Source organism: Mastigoproctus giganteus, chromosome 3 (genome assembly GCF_048544385.1).
Source record: "Mastigoproctus giganteus isolate SK-2022 chromosome 3, ASM4854438v1, whole genome shotgun sequence".
Taxonomy (NCBI): Eukaryota; Metazoa; Arthropoda; class Arachnida; order Uropygi; family Thelyphonidae; genus Mastigoproctus; species Mastigoproctus giganteus.
Genome location: NC_143577.1, coordinates 86,248,510 through 86,274,665, shown reverse-complemented (window position 1 = coordinate 86,274,665; position 26,156 = coordinate 86,248,510). Strand labels below are relative to the sequence as shown.

Genomic DNA, 26,156 nt, shown 5'->3' with positions numbered 1-26,156 from the left:
TTACCTCTACCTGCGCAGTTGTCAGTCAAACGTTGTCAAAACTTGTTAGCCAGCCGTTATACAAATATATATGCTTTCCGGAATATTTTTCTCATACCTACTAGTAAATATGTTGCATATTTAATGGTACACTACAAAAAAAGCTTGAGATTCTAGGAAATAGTCGTATAATATAGTAGATTTGTCACACGTAGAAACGTAATAAAATTTTTGCAAATTTTCTTCACGTTACAAAAATGTTTTATCTGCAAAGCAAATCTTTGTAGTAATATTTTTAGAGGCATTCACAATGTCTTTTCTTCCTTCATAAATAATTGACTCACCGCGAACCGATTTTCTTTAAATATTATATTTTGCTCTTTAAAAAAGTAAGTCGATCCATTCAATATTTCTTTAAAATCGGGCAAATAGAAATTGAACGTTCTGTCTGATTCATTAAAATTCACAAAGCATCTGCTGTAGTTATAATTCTACATAAAAATAATTAGATAAAAGTAATTTAAAACATGATGGTAAGGCGCAATGGGTCCACATCATTTCTAAATGGTTAAATGCGGATATTCTAATTTTACGCAAAATATTTAAATCTAACTAATAAAAACATGTTATAATTTTAATTTCGTTTTTACAAAAGCATTCAATATTTAAAGCTAAAGGTTTATACAAGTAAAATATATTCCGACATTCTAAGACATCCTTCAGGTTCTCCCAGACGTCGGGAGTTCTTGAATTATTCGTTCATTCAAAAGTTGGATGCTGAGGATGAGGCAGAGCAACGAAATTCAGACCGTTATGTATGTAGGTGTTTCCTACCTGTGAAAGAAACGGATTTATGCTCCGATTAATTTTAAGGGAAACACTTGTTAAACATGAAGCCAAGCCGTATAATCCGGATGTTTTTTAACAGATACTCTCATCTGAAATAAGAATACGTTTTGGAGTTTCGAAGCTGTTGAAAAGTTCAACGATATCCGTAGAGGAATTGCTATATCTGTTCATTATCAAATTCATTTAAGTTATGCTGCAGATAAAATGCAAACTGAAAAACTAAAATGAAGCCTTATTGTTCGCTTTTAAAACTTACTAGAATCCACATTTTCAGAGAATGCATTAAAATTTGACTGGGATATTCAAAAACCTTAACATTTCCAATATGTTTTCGTGTCTAAAATTCATATTTTGCATTTCCAATCACGCAAAATCATCAACATACAGAACAGGGGAAAAATGGCAATTCCTCCCGACGCGCTATTGTAATTCAGAAAAGCGAAGTTCCTTCCACGTTCATTACAGCGCTCTCTGCCTTTACCGGTATTGGCAATTTTTAGTCGCGTGCTCAGTAGATGTTTTCTGCACCCAAACTCTGTCACAGTTTCTGAGCATAGATTCATCTGTTCGCAGTTTCTATTATGCGTTGAGGTTATCCAAACCGAACCCATAAACATACTGACAGAGCGTTCACCATTTACGAAAGTGTTTTGATTTTTTTTTTCAACCCATTCTCATAATTTCCACGTAGTATCAATATTTTGCACGTGTAGGATACACTACGAAGAATAACACTGCTAGCAGTTAAAGTAAGTTTTAGCTTAATTTAATACTATTAAATATATCCGTAAATTTTATATTATGTTTATTACTATTATTATTATCTCTTTCTTCTCATTTTTTTCCTTCCCCCCACGGGTATTGGTACCAAGTGCATGAGGTGGATCGTATGTCCGGTTACTATTATTAGTTGAGGAACTCTCCAGCCCTCTAAGTGTTCAGGATTGTTTTTTTGGAGTTCCACGTAGGGCTCCCCCCTTATGTAGGCATTTGGCAACATGGCAGTGATTGACAAGACGACCAGGATGATTGTTACTTGTTCCATATGCTACATCTGTTTGACTTCTTGTTAATGTCTGTGTACTGCCTGATTTTAACTCGTAGATTTTTTGGAAGTTGCTGGTGTTGGGCACTGCTATGTCGATCAGGCAGGTAGTCTTTTTCATCTTGTCAACGAGTGTTACGTCCAGGCTGTAACACGGGATAATCTTGTTTGTTCTTATGGTAACGGTCCCAGTAGAACTTGTGGGTAGGCGTCTCTAGCACCGCCCGAGGTTCGTATTTGTAATATGGTATGCTTTCTTTGATCAATTGGTGTTTCTTCGCTATCTCTGATGTTCAGGATGCCTATAAATTATTCACCTGATTATGAAGCTCGATTAAACAATTATTATAATAGATAGTGTAAAACGGTTTCCTACACTTAATACAGAAGCTCAAAGAATATCTTATCACAAAACCGCACTTTAGTAAGCTGTCACTTCGGTACCTTTGTTAGCACGTAGAATGTTAAGATGGTAGGCGATTTAATTCCAAGTATTTTGGATCATTTCTTAAGAAATGGAAGTCACTGCCTATTCAATCCGATCTTTTAATCCTGTTAACTTTTTTGCATATACCTTATCCTTTATGTAGGACAAGGTGTATGCAAAAATATCCGAGGAAAGAGGAGGCCATTGAATGGTACCAACCTGGTCGATCCATCGGTTAGGAAAATTTTTATTGAGAAAATCGCGCACATACAAGCTCCAGTGTGGTGGTGCCCCCATCTTGCTAATAGAACACATGTGGCTGCGTATCATCCAGCTAAGGTACAACATACAATTAGAGCATATCTAGTTAATTTGCGGATTTCATAATGTTTTTATGGAAGAAAAATGGCCAAATAACCTGGCTGAAGAATAGTGCTCACCACACGTTTACCCTGAAACTAACGAGCTCGTGTTCGTGAACTGAGTGGAGATTTTCAGATCGCCATATGCGACAATTGTGTCTGTTAACTTTACCACACACGTGGAATGTCGCATCACTGGAAACGACATTTTCCAAAAAATGTTCATCATCGTCTCTAAGTTTAAGAACGTAAACAGCTAATTCCTCTTGTTCTGGTTTGTCGTGAGTCTTAACTTCTTGGACGATTTGCAATTTGTAAGCATAAAGTTTCATTCTCATGTAAACCACCCTCTGCAACGTTGTTTGCGGTATTTACAGCTGCAGGCTCCAGGCGGATAAACTTTGTAAGACTTCGAGTAAACACTTCTTAAATTTCCGAAACTTTATCTGCAGATACAGTAGGCTTACCTGCTCCTTTCTGGTGTAGCACACTGCCAGTTCTTTGAAACTGTTTCAGCCATCGCTTCATTGATTATTCCGTACTTGGATCTTTCTGTAATTCCGGTCTCTTTGCAGTAACTGAATATTTGGTGTCCCAAAACCATAATACGCACACTTTTTTCACCTACACTGTCGCCATTTTAATTCTTTATGTCGCAATGCTTGCTGGGATCAAGGCTGCCAACCACATGAGAAAACATTCCTTGAATTGCTTTGATAACTGCAGCAAATAATTTTAAGATACCTATTACAATAAAAGTTTAATCGAGCTTCATAATCAGATGAATAATTTATAGATACCCTGTATTATCCTGGAGAACTGGTCGTGTCTGTGAGCATGCTTAATCTGGGTGATCACCCTCCATCTCGCGCTGACGTGCTGGATTGTTCTAAGGCAAGACAGCATCGTCGACACGAGTCATCTCTCAATCCAAATTCCTTGGCAATATATTTTCTGTAGTTCCTGGTGTTGATTAACTGGTCTTGGATAGCGAGCATAAATGCTTCGATTTAGAGGAAGAGCGTCCGCCGGTGAGTCACGCATTAGAAGTCTTCCTATCTATGTATTCTTAATGGAGATCATTGTAGTGCGTGCCATGGAGCGCTTTCTTTTCGCATTTTTCTTCTTCGTTTCTTCCATCTGGATTGCTGGGCCTCATCGTTGAGGTTGAGCTGGCGTGCCGGTTGCCTATCTTCTTTATGGCTTGATAGGATGGCACTGTGTTTTGCTAGAAATAATCCCTCGGGTTTATAATTGCTTATTCTTTTTTTTCGATGAGTTCAGTGAAATCTCTTCTTTCCAAGCTATGGTCAGTCTCTCGACGGCCGCTTTCGGTTAGTGTTGGCGGCTCTTCGTAATCATTGTCCTGGTTCTTCTCATGATTTTTCTCTCAGCTCGGTGTTAGTCCATTCTTTGATCCCAAAGGAATACATTAGTATTGGTCTAAATCTAAAAACATCAAAATTACTGCCCGACCTATTTGGCCCTAGAACAAGTTATCAGCGAACAAACCTACGCTCTGTTAAAATTACAACTGTTGCTCAAGAAACAGCGATCATCTCATTCTCAAATCTGGTCCTAGCCACTGAAATCCCAGGAAAGTAGGTGGCAGGACCCGCCAGAGTACTCTAGCTACAGTGGTACACCCGGTCAGCCTCCCTGTGGCATGGTGTAGTAACGTCGGGTCCCACTAGGGGCTCGGCGGCTAATAGACCGGTGGAACAAAGGGCACAACACAATATACAGCACATGACCCCCACACACTTCAAATCTCTGGCCCCGATACAATGTACACCCGCGGAGATGGGAGAAATCCCAGGAGCCGTTAGACACTAACATACCTTATACCTTATTAGTATTGGTGCAACTTGTCAGCCATAAGGATATAACAAACCCAATAATGATTCTCTACTGCACAGGATGCACCAGGGCGCCTCCGTAGCCAGGTGGGCAGGAGCAGCAATGCGTAGCACACGCTTCTTGATTAGACTAGGGTTCGAGCCCGTGACCACCAAATACGGAGGATGCAGAAAGGTCAGGGTATGACCACCGCATATCCCCGGAGCAATATGGCCTTGGTTGCTAATGCTCCTAAAAACCAAATACCAACAACAGGATGCACCATTACAATCTCGCCACCAAGTTTCTGTTATGTGGCCACTCGAGAGCTGCCTCATTTTTTTTTTTATTCCTGTCCATCTACAGTAACTTCATTTTCCCCTGCAATGCTCCAACATGTTCTCTGCTGCTCCTAGAAGACTTCACAGGGTGACTCTCAACTTCCCTTGATACAGCTTCCACCAGAGATTCTTGCCGACGCCGACACTTCTCTCTGCAGGGAATAAACCAATGGGATTCCTGCCTTCACCTCTTCTCCGTGAAGCTCCTTTGCTGACGCTGCCACTCCATCGGCGTGGGATTAGATGCTTTCGGGCTCTTTTGCTGGCCTCGGATACTCCCCAGGCGGGATTTCAACCACCCTCGATGAATCCTCATCGAAGGGGCTCTGCTGACGGTTGGTCAACTGACAGGCGTGGGATCATCTGGCCGATTGGTCCTCTGCTGAGGGTAGCTTTCCGCTCTGCCTACCCTTGCTTCCTTCCTCTTTTCTTACCTTTCCTGTCCAACTCACTCCGTTCCTCTAACTTGGCCTCTCTCCTCCCTAGCTTTGCAAGTGGGGAGTGAGCCCGTCAGGCGTTCCTTCTACCTTCCTGGCCCGGCTCCTCGTGTCGGTGGACGGATGCTGAAAGGCTCCTTCCATGGTGATCATGCCTCCCAGTAACTAAGAGGCCAGTCAAACAACGCACTACTCACACATAACCCACACTGACTGGCCTTGCAACGTTGTATACATCACAGAGTACTCAACGCGGATTTGTGGGGAACCACAGGAACCTCTTGACAAAAACACTATATCCACACACACACTATTAGTATTGGTGCTTCGTAGGTGTTTATGTCTTTGACTGTTTTCTCTCCGTTTATCACTGCTTTTAGGAGGCTTCCAAGTCTCTGACGGTTGTTGTTGTCACAGGGTTTTAGGAGCATCAGCAGTTAAGGCCATATTGCTCCATTTATACTGTCTGTAAATTGCGTATGTTCTTTGGTCGATTTTCTATTTGTTGGACGAACAACCCGAATTTCTGGGGGGGGGGGAACCATGGTACTCTCTCCTGAAACCTACTAGCTCAGTCACATTGTGAAAAAGGCCCATAATAATTCCTCCCGTCATGGACGGGACTCGAACTCAGGACTTTTCCACACGGTGTGGGGAGAATGCGATTCTACCAACTGTGCTATCCACGAGGATTTTTTGATGGTATTTCTCCGTCAGGCGAGCCTTGATCTCCTTATGTTCTAGATGTTTCAACTTACATGGTCCCAGATGCTTGTTGGTCTCTCCCTTCCCTCTGTCATGACTTTGATCTGTTTACGGGTTTTCATCTCGTAGTTTAGTTTCACTGGCTATTCCTGATGCAATCCTTGCGCCTTGCATTTGTCTATTCCAATATCCATCCTGATGTCAGTATTAAAATCTTGGGTGAATCCGGAGTAGCAGTTGGAGTTTCTTCTCCTTTGCCTCGGTTGCTATTATTATTATTATTATTTTTTTTAATTTATATTATTTAGGATTAATTCCGGTAATTTCTATATAATGCTGAATGATGCAGTCTTTCTTGTTACTGGAAAATGCAAGAATAGTATGAAATACGAAACGAATATCCTTAAATATAACACTGAAATTCGTAAGAATTCTACAACTGAACAAAACTCTCAGCATGAAAACTTTTCTTTAAAATTTAAACACAGTTCAAATGATATTAAGGATGGATTCATCCACCTTCTTAAGAGAGGTGACAGATTAGGAATATTACCCTTTTTACAGATGACACAAAATTAGAACGTATAGAACCATGTTACAGGAATAAGCATGGTAGTGATTACTTCCATTATTTCTTCAGATCTTAAAATGGTCTGACATGAACCGTACAGTCCCAGACTTCAATCCAATAGAGCTTGTGGCTCTAGGTAGGACGTTTGACATTCACAGTTCAGAAATGTTTATGGAACTTTTTCGTCCCTTACTCAAAAACGGAAATTTATACCACGAGAACAAATTACTAAGATTGTTCTTAGCATGAGGAATCTGTTATGTCTTTCTTGCTAGCCACGCAGATCTCGAACATTATATTCGGCACATTTCCATGGATAATAAACGCACCAGTTTTGCCTCTCATATACTCCTTTGCATAACCCGAATGTCGTGTTGAAAATTTCCCATTCATTGTACATTATTAAGGCACAAAAATGCTCTAACGTTTTCTTTTGAATTAAAAAAGGTTTCTGATTTACATTTTGTGTTGATTCTTTAACTTTTGACCACCAGTGTATGCTGAATGTCAAGTCTAAGGGAAATGTTGATGCTGCGAATAAGAGTCAGTGTGTTGTCGTTGAACAATAGTAATTCATGTTATTTTAATAATTTATTTTACTAACATCATGAACAGAAAGTCATGATGTTAGTAAAATATCATCATCTGGGGATTGATATGTCTGGAATTTGCAGACATGACGAGAAAAATATCCATTTGTGCGAGTCTTGTCAATCAGTTTTATAATGGAGTCCTTTGTGCATATCTCGCAACTCTCGTAGGTAGTACAAGAATTTCTATCGCTATCCATACACACCAGCTGGAAAAAGCTCGAGTTCGAATGTCGTCAGGACGGCCAGAATTTTTATGCATGTTTTTCAACCTGAGCCAATTTAATCGATCTCAAGCGAGGATTGCACGGTTCCATACTCTTTCTGAAACTCGGAATTTTCATCCAGATTAAATAGGCAACCCGGCCATATTATTCCCGTAATTTACAGAAATAGTTCACTGAAACCTCACAACCTTAGTTACCTTGAGCGCAAAATAACTATTTGCGATTTTCAGCTGGCATTTTGAGAAGACTTTTCACATCGACTTATTTTATCGATTTCACGGGCAACCTTCAAAACAGCTGTCGCCTTCCTAACAGCTGTTTCGAAGTGGCTGCGCTCTCTCTTTCTCTCTCTCTCTCTGCTCCCCCCCCAACACACACAAAGAAGTTTAACTTTACAAAAATACCGGAACAAAAATACAAAACACGGAATGTTTTAGATGCATTCTGGAAGGAAAACTTGTGAACGAGTACAGTCTCAAATAAATAATGTGCGATGTATAGCGTGCATTTTTGTGCAGCTGTCTAATAAAAACACCACTCATCGGACAATCTGACTGCCACACGTCACTTTCAGTGGGATTTTAGTTTACAGGTTCAACAACTTCAGATTATTTAAAAAGGAGTAATGGAGGAAAATGATTGTCTGTTTGCATGTATGGTGACCTGTATGAACAAATATAGTAAACAGGAGATAAGAATTTCTTTTTATGGTGATCTTTATTTCTTCAGAATTTAAGTGATAGAAACCAGAGTGATTATAATTAAAGATAAGAATCAAAAATTGGTACTGAACTCCATTGATTTTTCAATGTCTCTCAAGTTTGGTGCGCTGTGCTCAATGATAAATGGGCCATTCTTGTGGGATTGGTTTAAAACAACGTCAAATTGCAGATTTTATAGCATAGAGTTCTCTTTCTTTAAGCTTTCGAGACACACTTACCCTGATACAGTACCACCCGCAGCCCATGAGAGTTCCAATGAAAGTTGACGTGCAAAGGCTTTTCTGTTTAGATTGGCTGTTTAGTCCAAATATTGGTCGTCTTTCAATACAGGTGTTCCTCGACGGCCTCCATCTTACCTCCAGTATATTCCTATATATTTGAATTACTTCTATATCATTAAAAAGAGACTTTCAGATAAATTGCAGGAATTGAAGACCCCCGCATGTGGTTCGGCCATCTGCTTCATTCGAACAGCTCGCCATTGTGACAATTATCCTCACGATACCTCCTTGCCATGAACAGTTCTGCAAAAAAAAAACTATTGAAAATTTCACATACCTATAGGAATAAAAGTGAAAAATACCATTTGAACCTATTTCTAGAAGGAATATGATAATATTGCTCATATTGCGAAATTTTTGCTAGAAATTTATGTATATATTTTTTCTGGATTTGTAAGAAGACGTAAAATTGTAAAATAACGCATAAGGTTTACCCGTATTTTTATCCAAAACAGGGAAAACCTAAAACTTCAACTTTTGCGTACGAATCTATAAAAAAAAAGTTACTGGTTAAATAAATAAGAACATCAAACTGTTCTAGTGAAAGAAGCGGTAAGATACCTTTTACTTAGTTCGCTTAACAGCATGACGTCAGACACTCTTCATGACGTCCCATTACTGCCTTTATATCTGCTGGACTACGAGTTAACTTCAACTTGTAGCATGTTAGCTTTACGGAGCGGCACGATCCTCAGCTGTTAATTAGATGCGAAGTCATTCTTTTCGTTTCCATCTGAGGAAAACGCTGAAAGGGAAGTTATTCCACTCGGAGTTTTTAATTTTAGCTGAGTTATCGACATATATATATATATATATATATACTGAATTTTAAACACTTCCCGATAGTTTTACAGGATTTCACTTTGGTTCAGTTTTAAAAATTTAATTTGGTTTCGGTTATCCTGAGGTATGTTTATTTTATGTTCTTTAATAAGCTTTTGTCTCAATTCTCTTTATTAAATTTCTTCTGTTTCAATATCTATTTATTTTTTTACTTTTCAAGTGTAGCGCTGGCACTAGCATAATTTTCTCTGAGCTTGGTTCTTTCATGAAAATTCAATGAAACCTAACGTTGGTTTTACAACGTTATTGTAGTTTTAGAAATTTAAATAATTATTAAGCAGAGCAGCCTGGAAATACTAACCTCAGCTGGTGGCATTGGAAAGACATTTACTAAAATTTAAAGCCAAGTAGTGTCCTATCCAATATTGTATAGTCTAATGAAACTGTGCAATCTGCCCATAATCATATTCGTATGTGTAGGAGTACATATATGTGCCTTTAATTTGTAGTTGTGTATTATACTAGTACACATTACACACACTACACGTACATGTAGATGTTAAAAGTAGAGTGTTACTGGCATTCACTGTGGTCTCCTTCATCTCACTTGTGTTTCCACCCCTTTATGGTTGTGCTCGTACCAACTGTCGCGTGACTTGCTCAGCGCATCCTCTCGGTAGGTTGGTGTTAATACCCCGGTGCCTTAGTTTCAACCGCGGAGTAGCAATTCAGTACAGCCTGATGTTCACGCGTCGAGTGTCTAGCAGCTGTTCATCACCCTCGCAGTCCACGTATAAAATAAGACGATATCCAGGATTGGCTATGCAACGCTAGGTTTCCAAGGAACGTTTTTTGATAACTGTCAGTCGAGGTTCATCTTTTTCTTTCAGTTTAGGAAATCTAATTAAATGTTCATTAACTTAATTTTTATTTTAAACATGGAATTAACTACAAAATAAATTGTAAAATCATTTTTCTTATGGCCAAATCAGAAAAAGGCAAAAAATATATTTTTTTGTCCTATGGAAAAGTTTCCATCAGTATTCCCTTTATGGGAATTTTCCACTTAGAGCCTTAATAACATAGAGCAAAAATTATACGTAACCTGATCTCTGTACCCCAAAGATAAAATCTGTTCCTTGTTTCGAAACCGTTATGAAAAATGTCAATGGAAAACGAATATCAATTGTCAGAGATACTTTAACCAGATCAACTGTCACAAACTTATTTCGAGAATTTTTCACCCATAACAGACCAACGTATTTGCCGATTGCATGCAGAATCCCTACAGTAATAAGGGATCAACCCATTATTACAAAACATTTTCCTACTGTACTTTCTACTAGATCCCCCAATGGCGAATGGAAGAACTTCGAAGTTAGTTTTATGTGGAATTTAAGTGATATTAACATGGTTTTATATTCTAGTTTTGATTGACGCAATTATGTGGAAATAGATTTACATCTGTTTACTTCCAGATTTTTTTTTCATCCCCAAAAATATTAACTTTTCAGCACAATGTAAATTCTTTAATTTACAGGGCTAATTTAATATGGATTTCAAATTATGTATAAAATTATGCACAACTTTTTTTATGGAGAATTCATCTGTTTTCACAGATGAAAAACCCGAGTTTCTGGAAGGAAAAAAGAAACGCGCATTCCATTTGAGACGGACTCACTCGCTTCTGTTGATAAGAGTCTAGCCACGCTCCTCTTTGAAGAAGAGGAATGTGCTAGAATCCTGTATAGAAGGACAGAATTATAACACTATCTTACCACAAGAGATGTATATGGCTAACGATTGTCAAATATGGCAGCTTAAAATTGTATTTATCTTGAATATATTTTAATTATAGAAATTTATTTTAATTTTTTCCTGTATGGCATATGTCCAGGGTGGGGATGCAGCTTTCCAAACACTCTGTTTGATCCGTCGTGATTAACAAAATACGATGCTCATTATGAACGCTAAGAACCATGGTTTGTAAGATATGTTCTATTTCGAAACCGTTAATTGCTCTAGCAGCTTGAGCAACTGCTTGAGTCTCCTTGAACTTCATTATCCACAAATTAGTAACAGAAGAAAAGATATTATCACTGGATCGTTATGGAAGGACTCCACATTTACGAATGTTAATTAGGTGGAGATTTTAAGAACAGGGTGAAATTTCTTGGTTGATGGATTGTTGAATGATTTTGGAAAGGGCAATAAGTGCGGTACGACAGCTGAAAGAGAAGAGATTCACTCTCTTTAGGAACTGACTGGACGGACTAAGAGCAAGTATTCGTGCAAAATCTAAACCATCGAGTAAAAGAGTATTAAAAGGCAACACAAAACAGCAATTAACTCGGGAGCGATCGTTCAGGATTCTTCTAATCTACTTCTGTCGGAAGACGACGGATAGCATCGAGTGAGGTATGTTTAATATGGTGGGTATAATAATATTGTGTTAATAAGATCATCAATGCAGAAATTGTGCTAATAAGTCGGTATTACCGTTAGTTGAAGATTAAGAAAAAAAAAGCGTGTTGTTTTATTGTTAGTTGCTTGCATGTATCATGAATATATCTTCTTGTAGGAGCCATTAAATACAAAAAGGTTATTAAAGTTCTGACAATCGCAGTCGTTTGCATTTCAAAGTATCAGATTATGGTTATGCACAAGTTTCGTATTTGATTAGATGTATCATAGCTACTTTCGTTATGTCATGATTCTATTTTAAAAATATAAAAAAATATTTCCATTACTTAAGTTAAATTTGGATAACGAAATGGTAGTGCACCTTCTTAGTTTTATTAATTAATAAAATACTGTATATGCTAATCTTAGGTAATAAAAGTAGATTTCGCAAGGTGTTAGCATATACTTTCTAATTAAAAAGTCGCAGATAAGATTAAAAAAACATCGTTTATCATGGTTCTTTGGTTTATTAATTTGTTTTGCTTCAAATAATTTTTTCACGCAAAATAAGTACTTATTTTGTGAGCTTAAAGACATTTGAAAAAAAGTATGGGCCTTTACAAGCATCAGTAAACGCCCCAGATTTGTGCGATCAGTGCAAAGTCACCTTTTTTCGAATGTGGATCTGGCTTCATGGTCTCATTACCATTTTTCGATTATATTTTAATACATAGTTAAGCAACATAATCTTGGTTTCACGTTTAATGATTTATAATAAAGTAAAGTGATTATCTCTCAGGCTTGCTTCTCTTAAGTATGTAAATAACTGGCCACATGTTAATACGGCTATTGATGGGATAAAATACCAATATGTAAACAGTCGCGATTAACGTTTTGATAGTCCGAACCAGAAACAAACTCCCTTCATATCTCAGACAAAATGCGGGCATTGACCGACGGGGATCTTTTGCTAAGTTTTCGAGGAATATTCAGGTTCATCAAAATTAAAATTCCCATCATAAGAAGAGCGATGAAACAGATGTGCTAGCGCGATTTATACGGTAATATAATATAATAGAGTTTAAACCTTTTAAATTGCTCTTTTGGGATCGAATTCTTCTGTTAAGAATATTCAAAAAACAGAATGACATATGCTTTATTTTGTTGTTTTGCAATGGAATATAGAAAACTAAATACAAAAAAAAGCCTTATGCCAGATCTTTCGGTATCCACGCTCTCATTTCATGGACAGTCTAATTGTAAAACTGTAATTAAAACTGATCGTTACCATCGAAAGCATCCCCAGTGCAAAATAAGCATACCCAGAGTTTGAATGTGCAAACTCAAGCACAGAATTTGTGTAATGCTAGTTGGAAGCAAAGGGTAAATGAGAGTGGGGTGCTACAGACCACAAAATTGTGAAGTGTATGACAAGAGCTTCTTTATGCAGATGGAACAAGTGACCAAATATAAATTACTTAAGGGATTTCAATTTTCTGCTTATTGACGATAATAATTGGGACGGAACTTACCATGGGAAACATGATTTTCAAATGAGCTAGAAGATTATTATTTACATCAGCATGCTAGAGAAAATACTAGGGGTAGGAATATTTTAGACCTGATCATTACCCACGATCCAGTTACTATAAGATAAGTGATAGTAAAGGATTCCGCAGTGGGTACTGATCACGCACTTTAAGTTGAACGATAAGGAAAGAGGTCGCAGAAGTTAATGATAAATGCATGTCTTTTCATTTCAGTTAAGAAAGCTATGAGAGTTAAGGATACAGCAAGGCCTTTAACTTAGCTGGGCAGACGCAAAGAACGGATGAATATTGGTTCATTAGAATTATGGAATATTTTTAAAACGTTAGTCACGGAAATCAAGTATACAAATACCATTAAGAAAATATAGCACGAGGAGAAGGATGCTGTGATGTATAAAACGGAAGCCTGCTAGTTTCATAGAGGGAAAAAGGATGTCATGGTTGAGCTACAGGGAATGAAAAGTACTGATGCTTTTAATAACTATAAGTTTGTAATACTATTACAAATAGGGTTAGGTTGGCGAAAATACAAAACAAAGGAAATAAAGAATCAGATCGGAACATCGCGTTATGAATAAGGGAAAAGTCGTTGATAATTCAGTTGTTGCCAATGAATTAAACAGGCACTTCGCATCGATCTTTGCACATAAAATACCCTTCGCAGAAAGAAGAAAATATGTGAGTGAATCTGAGCGCTATACAATTAAAAAAACTTTCTACCCTAAAGGCCAGTAATGTGCCTAAGGTTGATGTCATATACCCAGGAATTTTGAAGGAGACGACGAAAGAAAATTCATAGAATCATAAAGGATAATTATAAGGACATCGTTGGATTCCGGAGAGATTTCTTTGGATTGGAAAAAAATGCCATTGTAGCGTCATTATATAGACAATTCCAAGAGCGAAGTGGGAAAATACAGAGAGCTGTTACAAAATACAATATAAGGTCATCGTTTTTTTTTCCTTGTTGTTGTTGTTGTTTTAATGAGGAAGCACGAGAGGTATTAAACCTAGAGTAATTAGTACCGTGCATGGATTGAAGGTTCAGAAGATGAAAGAAGATACTCGATGTTAGGCTTGAATATCATAGAGGATAATTTTCAGGAAACACGTATGGAAGAAGAAACACGTTGTTCCAGAAGATGGAAGTTAAATGAACAAATGAGAAGGAAGAAAAGTTGATTCTGTGAGTTTAAAGGTGGACAGTAAAAGGACGTCGACATGTTGCGGCACGTGTTCGCACTGATTTGGAAGAGAAAGCGGAAATTATAGAAGACAATTCAGAACAACAGTGCTCATGGAAGTATAGATAGAAAAGGCACGCAACATGAACAGAATGTCTATGAGACAGAGTGGAGTGACTTTGTTAGAGATGAGTCATTAATTAACCTAACTGCCCTCTTTCTAGACTCCTAAGAGAGGTGTTGGTGACACTGCCCTAGACGTGGGAACAATGTTCCATGGTAGGGCGGATTTGCAATTTGTGAACAGATGTTTGGAAGAAAAGTAACATTGAAAGCGAAAGAGAAAACCAAGTTTTTATATGCAAAAGAAGCAATATTTGCAATGTGCTTATGCTACGAGAGATTAAAAGTCAGGGTAATCCCCAAAAGAGATATATGATCTTGCCTAGAAATTAAAGTATCATCCAAGATGAGCATAGGTACAGAAGAATCCTTTTTGTGAGGTATAAATCAGGACTAAGTTTTAGAACGATTGAAGTCAACTAAGTTGTCTTTGCCCCACTGGAGAATTACCTGGAGATCAGCATAGCAATTGGTAGTGGATATTCGAGGATTTGAAGCTGTTTGTGCAGGGCAAGGCTTCTCAAACTGGAAGGTGGAATGCATCAGCGAAACTGGGATGGGATCTCTGGTCAATGGAAGAAGGTCATTAATATAAAAGAGGAAAAGAGTGGGAGAAAGAGCCGAACTTTGGGGAACACCAGCATTAGTGGAGAAGTTAGAAGACACAGAGACATCTACCATTACCCGAAGTGAGCTGCCAGAGAGAAAACTGGATATCTAAATACGCAAAACAGTTGACAAACCATAGAATGGAATCTTATTTTGAAGACTTTATGCCACACACGATCAACCCAAGCACGGTACTAAGTACTATAGGTTCTAATACTTCTCATGTTTGGGGTTTTCATAAAAAAAAAGCTTTTGAAATGGCAAGAGCACTTTGTTTGAGTTTCGCCAAACGTTTCCATTGAATTTGCCCATTGATGGGTAACATAAGTCAAAATATCACCAGTGGATCGACACTGATGGAATTCATACTGGCGATCATTGCTCCAATGGAAGGTTTCCAGATAATTTAAGTGTTGGCAAATAATTGATTTCTGCATTACTTTAGAAAGAAGTAAGTGCAATAGGCCGATAAGGAATTGGTCTCCCTTTTTAGGAACTGGCTGGATATGAGCAAAATTTCCAAGAATGGAAAACACCTGTGGAATAAGAAATAAAAAAAAAAGGTGACACAGAACAGTAGTAAGTTCAGGAGCACAGGTGAGTGGAGAAATACCAACAGGACTTGGAGCTTTCTTATCATTAAGATTGTTGAAAATCCTTCTGACTTCATATATGGGTTAGAAGAAAATTAAAATGCTAGTAGGTCAGTTTTATCTTTGGCTGAAGTGGCAACAGAACAATTTGGTTTCGAAAGAGCTTGGAATAGAGATGGGAAAAAGTTGCGGCCAATCGCTTTGGAAGAGACCAGAATGCTCAACTACCGTTTGGACAAGAAGAAAGCTTTCTACTCTTAGCCTGTTGGAAATCTAGTTTGGACTGATTCATCACAGTTTTACAACTGGTGCGAGCTTTGGTGTAGAGCTATGGAGACTTGGATACAAGCCAATTTCAATAAGCAACATTCTTACCTTGAACAACATAAGCACATTTATTGAAAAACCAAAATTTAGATAAAATACGAGATTTGAAGGCGGAGTGTAGTATAAAGGATTTCATCCCTACAAGAATAATTTCACTGACAAGATCTGAGCAAACGCTGACAGAAGATATGAAACAGTAATCCGACCAAGAAAAAGAAAAAAAATGAATCTCACAGATCATCCTATTTTGCATTCTCGTATACTAAACAACACGAGGTTGAGAATAGCCACGAGAAAGAGGCGCTATTGGAGAAGAGATCATCACAAAGTTGTGATCTGGGGTACTTATAAGGGTTGTTTGCTAGAATAAGATCAAGCGTGTTAGATGCGTGGTTAGGATTGTTTGGTATTCTCGTAGTTAAACGAACAATCTGTGCGAGGTCATTAGTAATTAAAATATCCTCAGCATCTCGACCAGCTGGGTACGTATGAAGCCAGCTGGAGCTGTGAACATTACAATTACCAAGGAAAATTACCTCACTGTTAGTAAAGTTGCACTGTAGAAAGTAAAGTTTCAAAGAGTTCCAAGTGATTAGTTTTTTGGAAAAAATGATAGAGGCAACAGATGAATTTGACAGAATGCGGTAGAGAGATTTTACATCAAAGAAGATCGAAAAGAGAGATTCCAAATTACTAATTCTCTGATTGGGGATATCAGAGCAGGCATATGTACAGCGAATAATTTGGACAATTCAGATGGACAGTGGTTGACTTAACTGATATTTGTCAGATAGAGTACATGGAGTTTGGCATACTATAAGTGGAAATGGACATCATTGAGATTGGAACTGAGACCATGTATATTTGTGAAATGAACGAGAAAGTGTTTGGGAGGTTTGGAACTTCTCGCAGATAAGTTTGTTTTTTCAGTTTGAAAATTCATGTTGTAATCAGTAGAAAGAAAAGGTGGGGGGAACATGCTATGAGGTATGTTGAGGGCCCTAACGGCTCCTGGGATTTCTCCCATCTCCACGAAAGTTCTATGTATCGGTGACAGTACCCTGCCAAAGCCAGAGATTTAGAAGTGTGCGCGTCAACCAGAAACCAAATTATGATATTAGGGTCCCCTTTAAATGATTACATCTACCCATATTTATTTTGTTTGTAAATTGGGTGTGTTTTCTGGTCGATTTGCCTGTTTTCTGGTCGAAAACACCCCAGTTTCTGGGAGAGAAAAACCTTGCTATCTACGCCTAAGATCAACTAACTCTGAGTGTGTGGGTCACGTGTAGTGTTATATGTTGTGCCCATTGTTTATCTGGGTTATTGGCCGCCAGGCCTCTAATGGGACCCGACGTTGCCCACACCTCGCCACGTGGAGGCTAGCCGGGTGTTACCAGTGAGACAATTGTACTCTGGCAGGTCCTGCCACTTACTTTCATGGGATTTTAGTGGCTAGGACCTAAAATAAAATTGGAACGAGCGCGGTTGATTTTAGTTCAGTTATATTAAAGCGCTGATATGGGGTCTGACGTTGAAGGCCTGTTTCTGAAGTGCCTAAAAGGTCGGGCGAAATTTTTTGGTGTATTTTAAATTTGGACGTGTAGGGCTGTGCAAGAGAAAGTGCTGGTAGGGGAGAGTGAAGGCTGGGGGATGAAGGAAGAAGAGGATCGATAGGATAGGTGATCCCCTATTATTCAATGAGACATGCCCATGCCCCACCAGAGGGAAGGAATGATGTGTCAGGGGAGAGAAGAGACAGCGAGCCGTCACCTCCCCCTGCCGGGTGTGGAGAAAAAAGGGTTGCACCGCACAAGAGTGTAGAGCCTTGAGCCAATATGGCTCTGGCAAGGCGGCAACTTGGAGTTTCTATGCAGTATGAGATCTTCGTCGGTCTTCTCTGCCATTGGTATTCTTTAGTATCCAAGTTTGCCCTCCTCATCAATGAACACTGGTCAAGTCCATTGTCAGTCCGTTATCAATGGCTGTGGTTCTCTTCATCATGGGAAGATCCACATCTGTCTCCATTGGGTTATTCTTGCTTTCGCTAGGTATTAGATATTATTAGTAGTGAGCAGGTTCCTGAGGCAGGTTATCTCTGAGTCTTCTCCACGTGTGTTCTCCGTCTCATTTTTTTTTATCTGTTTCTTCTGTTAATGGCTATTAATGTTTTACGGCTAGCAAATAGTTTTTGTGCATATTCCTTTAGCGCCTTTTATTCCTCTAGTGAATCTAGTAAATGTGATTCCAGGTTCTTGAAGAGGTAGTGTATCGCGGTGATCATTCTGCACCTGAGGTCCTCATAATGTGCTCCCAGCACTCAAGCTCTCCACAGGCGCAGCTCGGATCCTCCTCAACTCCCAGCGCTGTCAGCTTGGCTTTAAAGGCCCCGTGTCCAGTCAGTAAATAGGTGGTGTATAAGCCGGGAGACATATTACTACTATTATATTTAGGCCAACCGAATAATTAAATTCATCTGCCGTGCTGTGTCTTATGTCTGTTAATTGCTTGTGTTCTATAGTCGATTTGTCTATTTTGCTGGAAGAAAAACCCCAGTTTCTGGGGGGAAAACCTTGCTATCTACGCCTGAGACCAACTAACCCAGCCACGGAGTGAAAAAAGCCATTAAAGTTCCTCGCGTCATCGAAGGGATTCGAACCCGGACGTTTTCCACCCGGTTTTGGCGGGGGGAGACATGCTGTAGGAAATAATGAAATTCTTGAATATGGCATGAATGTACCCAGCTCTTTGACATAACGTGGCTTGACAATGCGCCACTACATACTACTCGGACTCCCACAAGTCACTGTCTGGCAGAGTAGAGGCAGAGAAATTATACACTAGCTGACCCAGAAGCCTCCTAGAGAGGTTCGGACAGAACCAATATGTTCAGTCAGGTGGACTATCTAGCTGCCGCCCTGCGAACACCGTTTAGAGCTGTACCCTTGAAATGTAGGGAAGATTGGATCTCGTCATGATGTCCATCATAACCTCAGAATACATCAATCGTACAGCACGATAGAAGAGATGGGGGAGCAGTTTGCCAGAGCTTTGCTCTTGAGACTAAACGTGCGTTTCAACACTTCAAGCCTCCAATAAGCCCAGCTTGACATACCTGAGTGACAGCCTCAAGTACAAAATGGGACCGAAAAGGATTTCAAGACTATTCCTAAATAGAAATGATATTCGGAAGTGAGCACAGCACTGATTTTAAAAGGGAAACATCTTATTATGGTTACCTATTTTTAAAAAGTTTCCAAACGTGTAAGTTGATATTTCTAAACATTCCAGTTTTTTTTCCGAAACTACACGTATACCTGGCTTAACAATGTTTCGTCATAACAACACTAAGAACTTGCCACAAATATTTGGTTTGCAAATCTTCTCTCCCGCCCCATATGCTGTTATTATTTGATGTATCTGTATGAGAGTTGCCGTTATTAGTATAATTGGAACAGGGGAATGAATTAAAATAGTTTGAGAAATAAGAAACACTGTTTTAGAATAAAAAGAAAAATGTACGAACTCTTTACAAATTAAAACAGAAAAATATAAGTTGCATGTTACAAAATGAGTTATATTTCTCCAATCCTTAGCCTAAGCATCCTCTCATAGACTTCAAGTGCTTTCTTGAGTCTTTAAAGGTTTCCACAATCACCTCATAACAACTTTTCACTCGTGATAAACAAAACTCGATAAACGAAGTTAATCATTTCTGCAGACTAACCAAAAAAAACTATTTTGTCGTCTCTAAAACGAAATTTTTTTCGTTTTCTTGTTTTTTTTTTTTTGTTTTGGTTTATGAGTCCTGTGGTTAGCGAAGTCATGAGCTTTATACAGTAGCATGACAATGGCCAGAAATTAAAGGTAATTTCTTAAACTGTTGTGGGCTGCTATTTATGCAGGGTAAATTTCACTTCGAAGCGAAAAAACATGGTTCTGTGTTTTAATGAAATTTAATTTTGAAAATTTCAGAGAATCTTGGAAAAAATTTGATCTTTGTTTATTTTCTAGATATTTTTTTTCTATCCGGCCTAGCAAATATGTCAGTTTTTTTACTTTCTGGATGATAAAGAACTCACAATATTATATTATATTTGGTTGGCATTAAGTGTGATAATTTTGCTTATAACCATATTTGAATTTATATTCTGGTACAGAAAACTTTATTTTGTTTCTAGAGCGCTTGATTGTCTCCAGTTACTTCTTGGTCAGTTTAAGATGATACGGCATAACTCCCTGGTGAACAGAAAGTTATGTCCAATAACTGTCTTCGTCCTGCTCTGTTCACTGCCAACTGCATTCAGCATCTGCAATTACCATGTAAGTTAAATTTGAATTTATTTTTAAGATGAACTGAATAAAACATCGAGCAGAAATTTCCGGAGTCAAAATCCATCCCAGACTGATTAACTCGGCCACTATGTGAAATGCTCCAAATAGTACTCCCGTCTGGATGGTATTCGAACCCAAAGTTTCTCAACATGGAGTGAAAAGGTAGCTATCCACTATGGTGAAATGCAAAAAAAAAAGTAAAGTATTTTACTTTTTTATCTTAGAGTAAATGAACAACCATAAACAATTCCATAATTGTTAGTTTTAATAATCTTCAACAAACAAGACATTCATTCACAATCAACAATTTTCAAGAAGCAATTTTTACTCTGTTCTCACTGCGTTAGTATTCACTTCTTTTATTTTAAAGAGCAATCAGCTGTGCGTAAACTTTAACAAGATAGTTTTAAGTGCAATTGTTTTGGGTAACTGTATGCCATTTTTCGCTCATTGTAATTCTAACTAAGAAATAATGCAACATTCAGTTTACAGGACCACCAACAACAGGTTTCAAATTATTACGCGTACATTTACATCTTTTAGTCGAAAAATACGCATAGAATTACAAACAAATGTGAAAAATTGTTGCTCAATTTCACACACGGATCATAACATTTTGGAATTTCAATTGAGTAATTTCAATAGTAATTTTAATATGTATATATTCTGTTGAAACAAGCACAAGCTCGCTCTCTCTCTCTCTCTCTCTCTCTCTCTCTCTCTCTCTCTCTCTCGTACACAGAAACACAGATTTCATTTGAAATAACATCTGTTGAAAGCAGCAAGGACGCAACTTAATATGTTCACTTTTAACTGTATTCAAGGTTAAATTATTCTTATGCTGTGGACCGAATATGAACTGAGTTGTGGTAGTTGTTTTTGAATACAGACCATGGAAACTGTCTATGAGGTACATGTATATCGCCTTTTGTAATTTATAATAGACCCCCCCTCATTCAGGAAAGTTGTTAGCCCTTATAATACTTAGAGCCGTGGATGTTTTGAGAGGATTGAAGATACTTGTTTAAACTGGAATTTAATTTCTGTGCATTTTAAATATCAGGAGGAAATATACACGAAGGAAGGTTGTTATAACAGTAACAGAGGGATAAATGAGAAAAATGAAAAGTTGGTTCAGTGAGTTGATCAGCGAATGGATATTGATTATGTGAGACACGAGTTCGGATTGGTTTGTGGGGGGGAGAGAGAGGGTGGAACTACAAGTTCAAAAGAACGATAGCCATGACAATATCTGCAGAAAAGATATCTGAAACTGAACATTTATGTGACAAAGCATGGACATACTTTGTAGAAGAAGATCAATAATTATTCTTATTGTACTTTTTTGAATAGAATCTAGGAGCTTGAGAAAGGTTTTGGCCGGTCCAGATGTAGGAACAGTATTCCATGAAAAGGTGTATTCCAGATTTGTACTGAGTCAATAGTTGTTTAGAGGAAAAGTAACATCGAGAGCAAAAGCGAAAAACTGCGAAAGATATGTGATCTTATTTAGATATCGAAGTGTTATGAAGATAAGCAAGGGAGATGTAAATAAACAACCTATGCAAAGCCATTAGAAAATCATTATTGTATTATATGGCTGCTGATGCTGAAGACCCTGAACATCAAGATTCTGAGTACAGTATTAGGGAAAGGAGCAATAAAATACAAAACAGTGACAAATATATTAAGTGTAATTACGAAAAATAGATACAATAGCATAAAAATAGACACATAAGTGGCACATATTGACAGAACTTAATAAAAATTAATAATAACAAAAGCCTAACATCTCTATCAAGTGGGTCCGTGCTTCGGGAAAATTTAAGGAAGCTGGAATTGCGAATATTATATTCAAGAAGAAAATAACTTCGTTCTTAAAAAAGCTAGATTGTAAAAAATTGAGTTTCACAGAAAAAGTTTCAGAAAATCATGTGATTTTTAGAGTCCGAAAAACAACAGAGGTAAGAAAGGCTCTAAAAGATCGTAATAAAGAAATTCCGAGCCAGAGAAGATTCCAAATTAGGTAATGTTTATCAAGGATTATCAGATGAACAAATGCACGTGTCACGTTAAAAGCAAAATTATTCACACTTTAAATGTCACATTTAAAAGGTGAATAATTAGGACAAATAGGATGAGTGATGGTTGAGCTAATTGGTAATTAAGATTCTGTAAGTGTATAGATGGAAATGGGCATCATTGCTATTGGAATAACTGAGACCAGCCATACTTCTCAAATGATTTAAGAAAATTTGAGAGGCTTTAAATCTTTTAGTAGATAAATTTATTCCATTAATTTAAATAAAATATTCCTGATACATTTATGTAAATTAGGAAGAATTTGAGGAGAAATGTGGTTGTAAAAAAATAAAATTTGTACATTTATCGTACATTGTAAACACCACATTTTATACCCACGGGATATATTATTTTCAGAGATAGAAGAATTTAACTAACTTTAAAAGGGCAAATTTTGCATGGGTTCGCTGTATTTGGCTGCATTGTGTCCAGCCTGTTCTTTGCGGTAAATGAAGGATACCGGAAAACAGTCTCCGCTGTTAATATACTGAAGTTAGCAGTGAATAACTAGGTCGTAGTTCGCATGCCGTTACCCTGTTTCCTGTTTCATTCGAGTGTATGTATATTATTCAAAAGTTTCCACTGTTATGACTGGCTCGATTAAGACTCTCCTTTACAGCGGTGTCATTGAGGCAGAAAGATCTGCAATTTGATTAGCCTTTTGAGTTTGAGCCATGGGGCATTAAAATACCGATTTTAATAGCAAGGAAAAACATCATTTCATTTAATTTTCGAAATTCTCCGAGTGGATTGAGAATCATACAGAAGAAAATAAAGTGGACCAAGACACATAGAACAAAATTGCAGGTTGGGCATTAAGTTATTTTACAAATTTAAAACTGATTGTAATTAAATCTTTCATTCATATGCAGTGATTCGATAAAGAAGAAAGAATTCTGTCAGTGACAGCTGTGTTTCAAATCGGTTAGCAGAATTCTTACCAGGGCAGAATGTCAAAAACATTTTGACTCTACCCCACCATTAAAATTAACGACTTACTAAACCACTGAGGTTTAAGTGATTTAAGGATACTGGGAATATTTCAAACCCTACTACAAAGGGTGATACTCTTTCTATGATAAAAACAGAAAGTTCAGAACGAGATAATGAAGATATACAGAACAGTTCTCAAAAGCCGACATGCTCGCTAACAACTTTAATGATAAAAAAAGTCAAAAACCAGTATTATAAGAATTTTAAAACTCTGGATATACCAGAGTTTCTACGAAGTTAACAGAATTCCAGCGCAAAATGATAATTGGGTGCTACCTAACCTAAGCATTATTCTTGTAGGTGAAATTTTAATGGTACAATGAGAATTCCGCATTCAATTATTTTACTAACCTTTCTTAAAGCGTTATAAACCTCAATCAGGTCCTTCTGAAGTGCCTGGTTACCAAGCTCTGTGGCCGACATAATCGAAGTCTTTCCTCCTACTACGGTCGCCCTTTTGCTGATCTCACCATGCAAATTTCTCATCTTTGGACCCTTTCAAGAAGCTTGATGTCTTTTTTTCAGATTAGAGCTCCAAACTTGGACACAGTATTATAATTATTATTATTATTAGCCATATAGTGCAAGGAAGCCAGAGGCTTATGCTGCACCAGCCAAAAAAAAAAAAAAAATTCCCGAGTTACCCAGAGAATCAGAAGTAGAAAGGAATCACCAAGAAAGAGAAGAATGATGATATCCAGCTCAGGACCCTGGGTGTGCCAAGCCTAGATGTGAGCCCCCAGGGTTATGCAGTCTTACAATTATGATATGAAACCGCAGCACACTGGTATCTTCCTATCAGTATTGACTTGTATTTATATCAATAGCATCATGAAGATAAATGTAGGCTTAAGCGAAATATACAATCTGTATTAGTGATTGTTGAAAAATACACCGTTGGGCAAAATTTAGACGGACTTCTCGGTTGGATGGCGATATTCTTGAATTGTTTTGAAAGGGTACAGTTTCCGTACCTTGGTCATTGTTTTGGACATATATGCCCTGGCTCTTTGTGAAACAATTGGCCACAACCCTTGCACTGAATTCTAAGGGCGAAGTTAAGATAATTATTTACAGTTCAGTTAATCTCAAAAACGATTTCTGCCTGTATCGAGGGACGAAATTTTCACATTTATTAGTAACACATCCCACTTGTTCATCTTCGATATCAATTTTTTCAGGGATTGTGCAAGCACTTTTACTTCATCCCTTCGTTTTCTAGAGATTTCTAGGACACCTATAGCACTTTAATGCCTGATTGTCGCATGTATTGAGACTTATTCATGAATAATATGTAATAGAGCCACAGAAAAGGTTCGACAGGCAAAGGCAGTTTATGAGAAATCACTAGCAAACAGAGCAAAGAGGGGGGATAAAGAATTCTTCACATATATAAATGCCAAGAAGAGCAGGACAAACCAGATCGGACCTTTACGTAAGGGAAAGGGGATAGTAATAAATACACCAGCTGCCGTTGCAGATGAACTCAACAGTTATTTTGCATCGATATTTACAAATGAAAAGCCTTTTGTGGCAAAGGGAAATTGTGGGAGCGAAGTTAAAAAATATGTAATTAATGACATTGAAATTTCGCAAGATTATTTAATGAAAAAACTTTCGAGCCTACAGACCAGTAAGGCTCCTGGAGTTGATGGAATATACCCTATAATCTTAAGAGAGGCGGCAAGCGAGTGCATTGAACCATTGAGGCTAATTATGCGAGCATCATTAGACTCTGGGGAGATTCCCTTGGATTGGAAAAGTGCAAATGTATCTCCCATACATAAGGGTGGCTCTAAAAGTGAAGTTGGAAATTATCGACCTGTCAGTCTGACTTCAGTAGTAGGGAAAATCATGGAGGCAATGATCAAGGGTGGAATTCAGGATCATTTGGATCGAATTGAAATTCTCAAGGATACTCAGCATGGTTTCGTAAAGGGAAAATCATGTTTAACAAATCTGGTTCGCTATTTCGAAAGGGTCACTCACGAGCTGGATTTAGGGAATAATTTCGACATTGTTTATTTAGATTTCAGCAAAGCTTTTGACTCAGTCCCACATGAGCGGTTGCTTTATAAGCTGGAACAGGTTGGAATCACTGGGAAAATCCTTAGATGGATAGAAGGATGGCTTCAGGGCAGGAGGCAGAGGGTTGTGATAAATGGCTATTCCTCAGATTGGGTTGAGGTAAGAAGTGGGGTTCCCCAAGGATCAGTATTAGGACCACTGTTGTTTTTAATTTTCATAAACGACATTGATGAAGGGATAGAGGGCGTGATGTCTAAATTTGCAGATGATGTTAAAATTGGAAGAGTAGTTAATGATCACTGTCAAGCTGAGCTTCTTCAGAGAGACCTAGATAGACTTCAGGAATGGTCAGAAAAATGGCAGCTGTGCTTTAATCCAACAAAGTGTAAGGTATTACACCTGGGAAACAGTAATCCCAAAAAAACGTATTCACTTGGTGGAGTTCAACTAAACCCAGTACTGGAGGAAAGGGACTTGGGTGTTACGATACGGTCAGACATGAAATTCTCTGAGCATTGTAAACAGGTTGCAAGGAAGGCCCATGGTGTCCTATCGATGATCTATCGAACTTTTGCAAGTAGAGATAGGGACATGATAATCCCATTATATAAGGCTTATGTTAGACCACACTTGGAATACTGTGTTCAAGTATGGAGACCGCACCTGAAGAAAGACATCGAGCTTCTTGAAAGGGTGCAAAGAAGGGTAACTCGCCTGGTGAGATCGGCAAAAGGGCGTCCTTATGAAGAAAGACTTCGAATATGTGGGTTG

At 38.0% G+C, this 26,156-nt stretch overlaps 1 protein-coding gene across 1 annotated transcript in view; it reads left to right on the top strand.

Moving 5' to 3' along the window:
• Positions 1 to 1,519: 1,519 nt before the first annotated feature.
• Positions 1,520 to 26,156, top strand: part of LOC150088126 (lysosomal alpha-mannosidase-like) — an 86,887-nt gene continuing 62,250 nt past the window's right edge. Inside the window, exons 1-2 of the mRNA XM_090370580.1 lie at positions 1,520 to 1,577; positions 20,129 to 20,270. Of these exons, the coding sequence (XP_090226706.1) occupies positions 20,169 to 20,270 (102 nt within the window). The 5' untranslated portion in view covers positions 1,520 to 1,577; positions 20,129 to 20,168. The remainder of the gene's footprint in view (positions 1,578 to 20,128; positions 20,271 to 26,156) is intronic.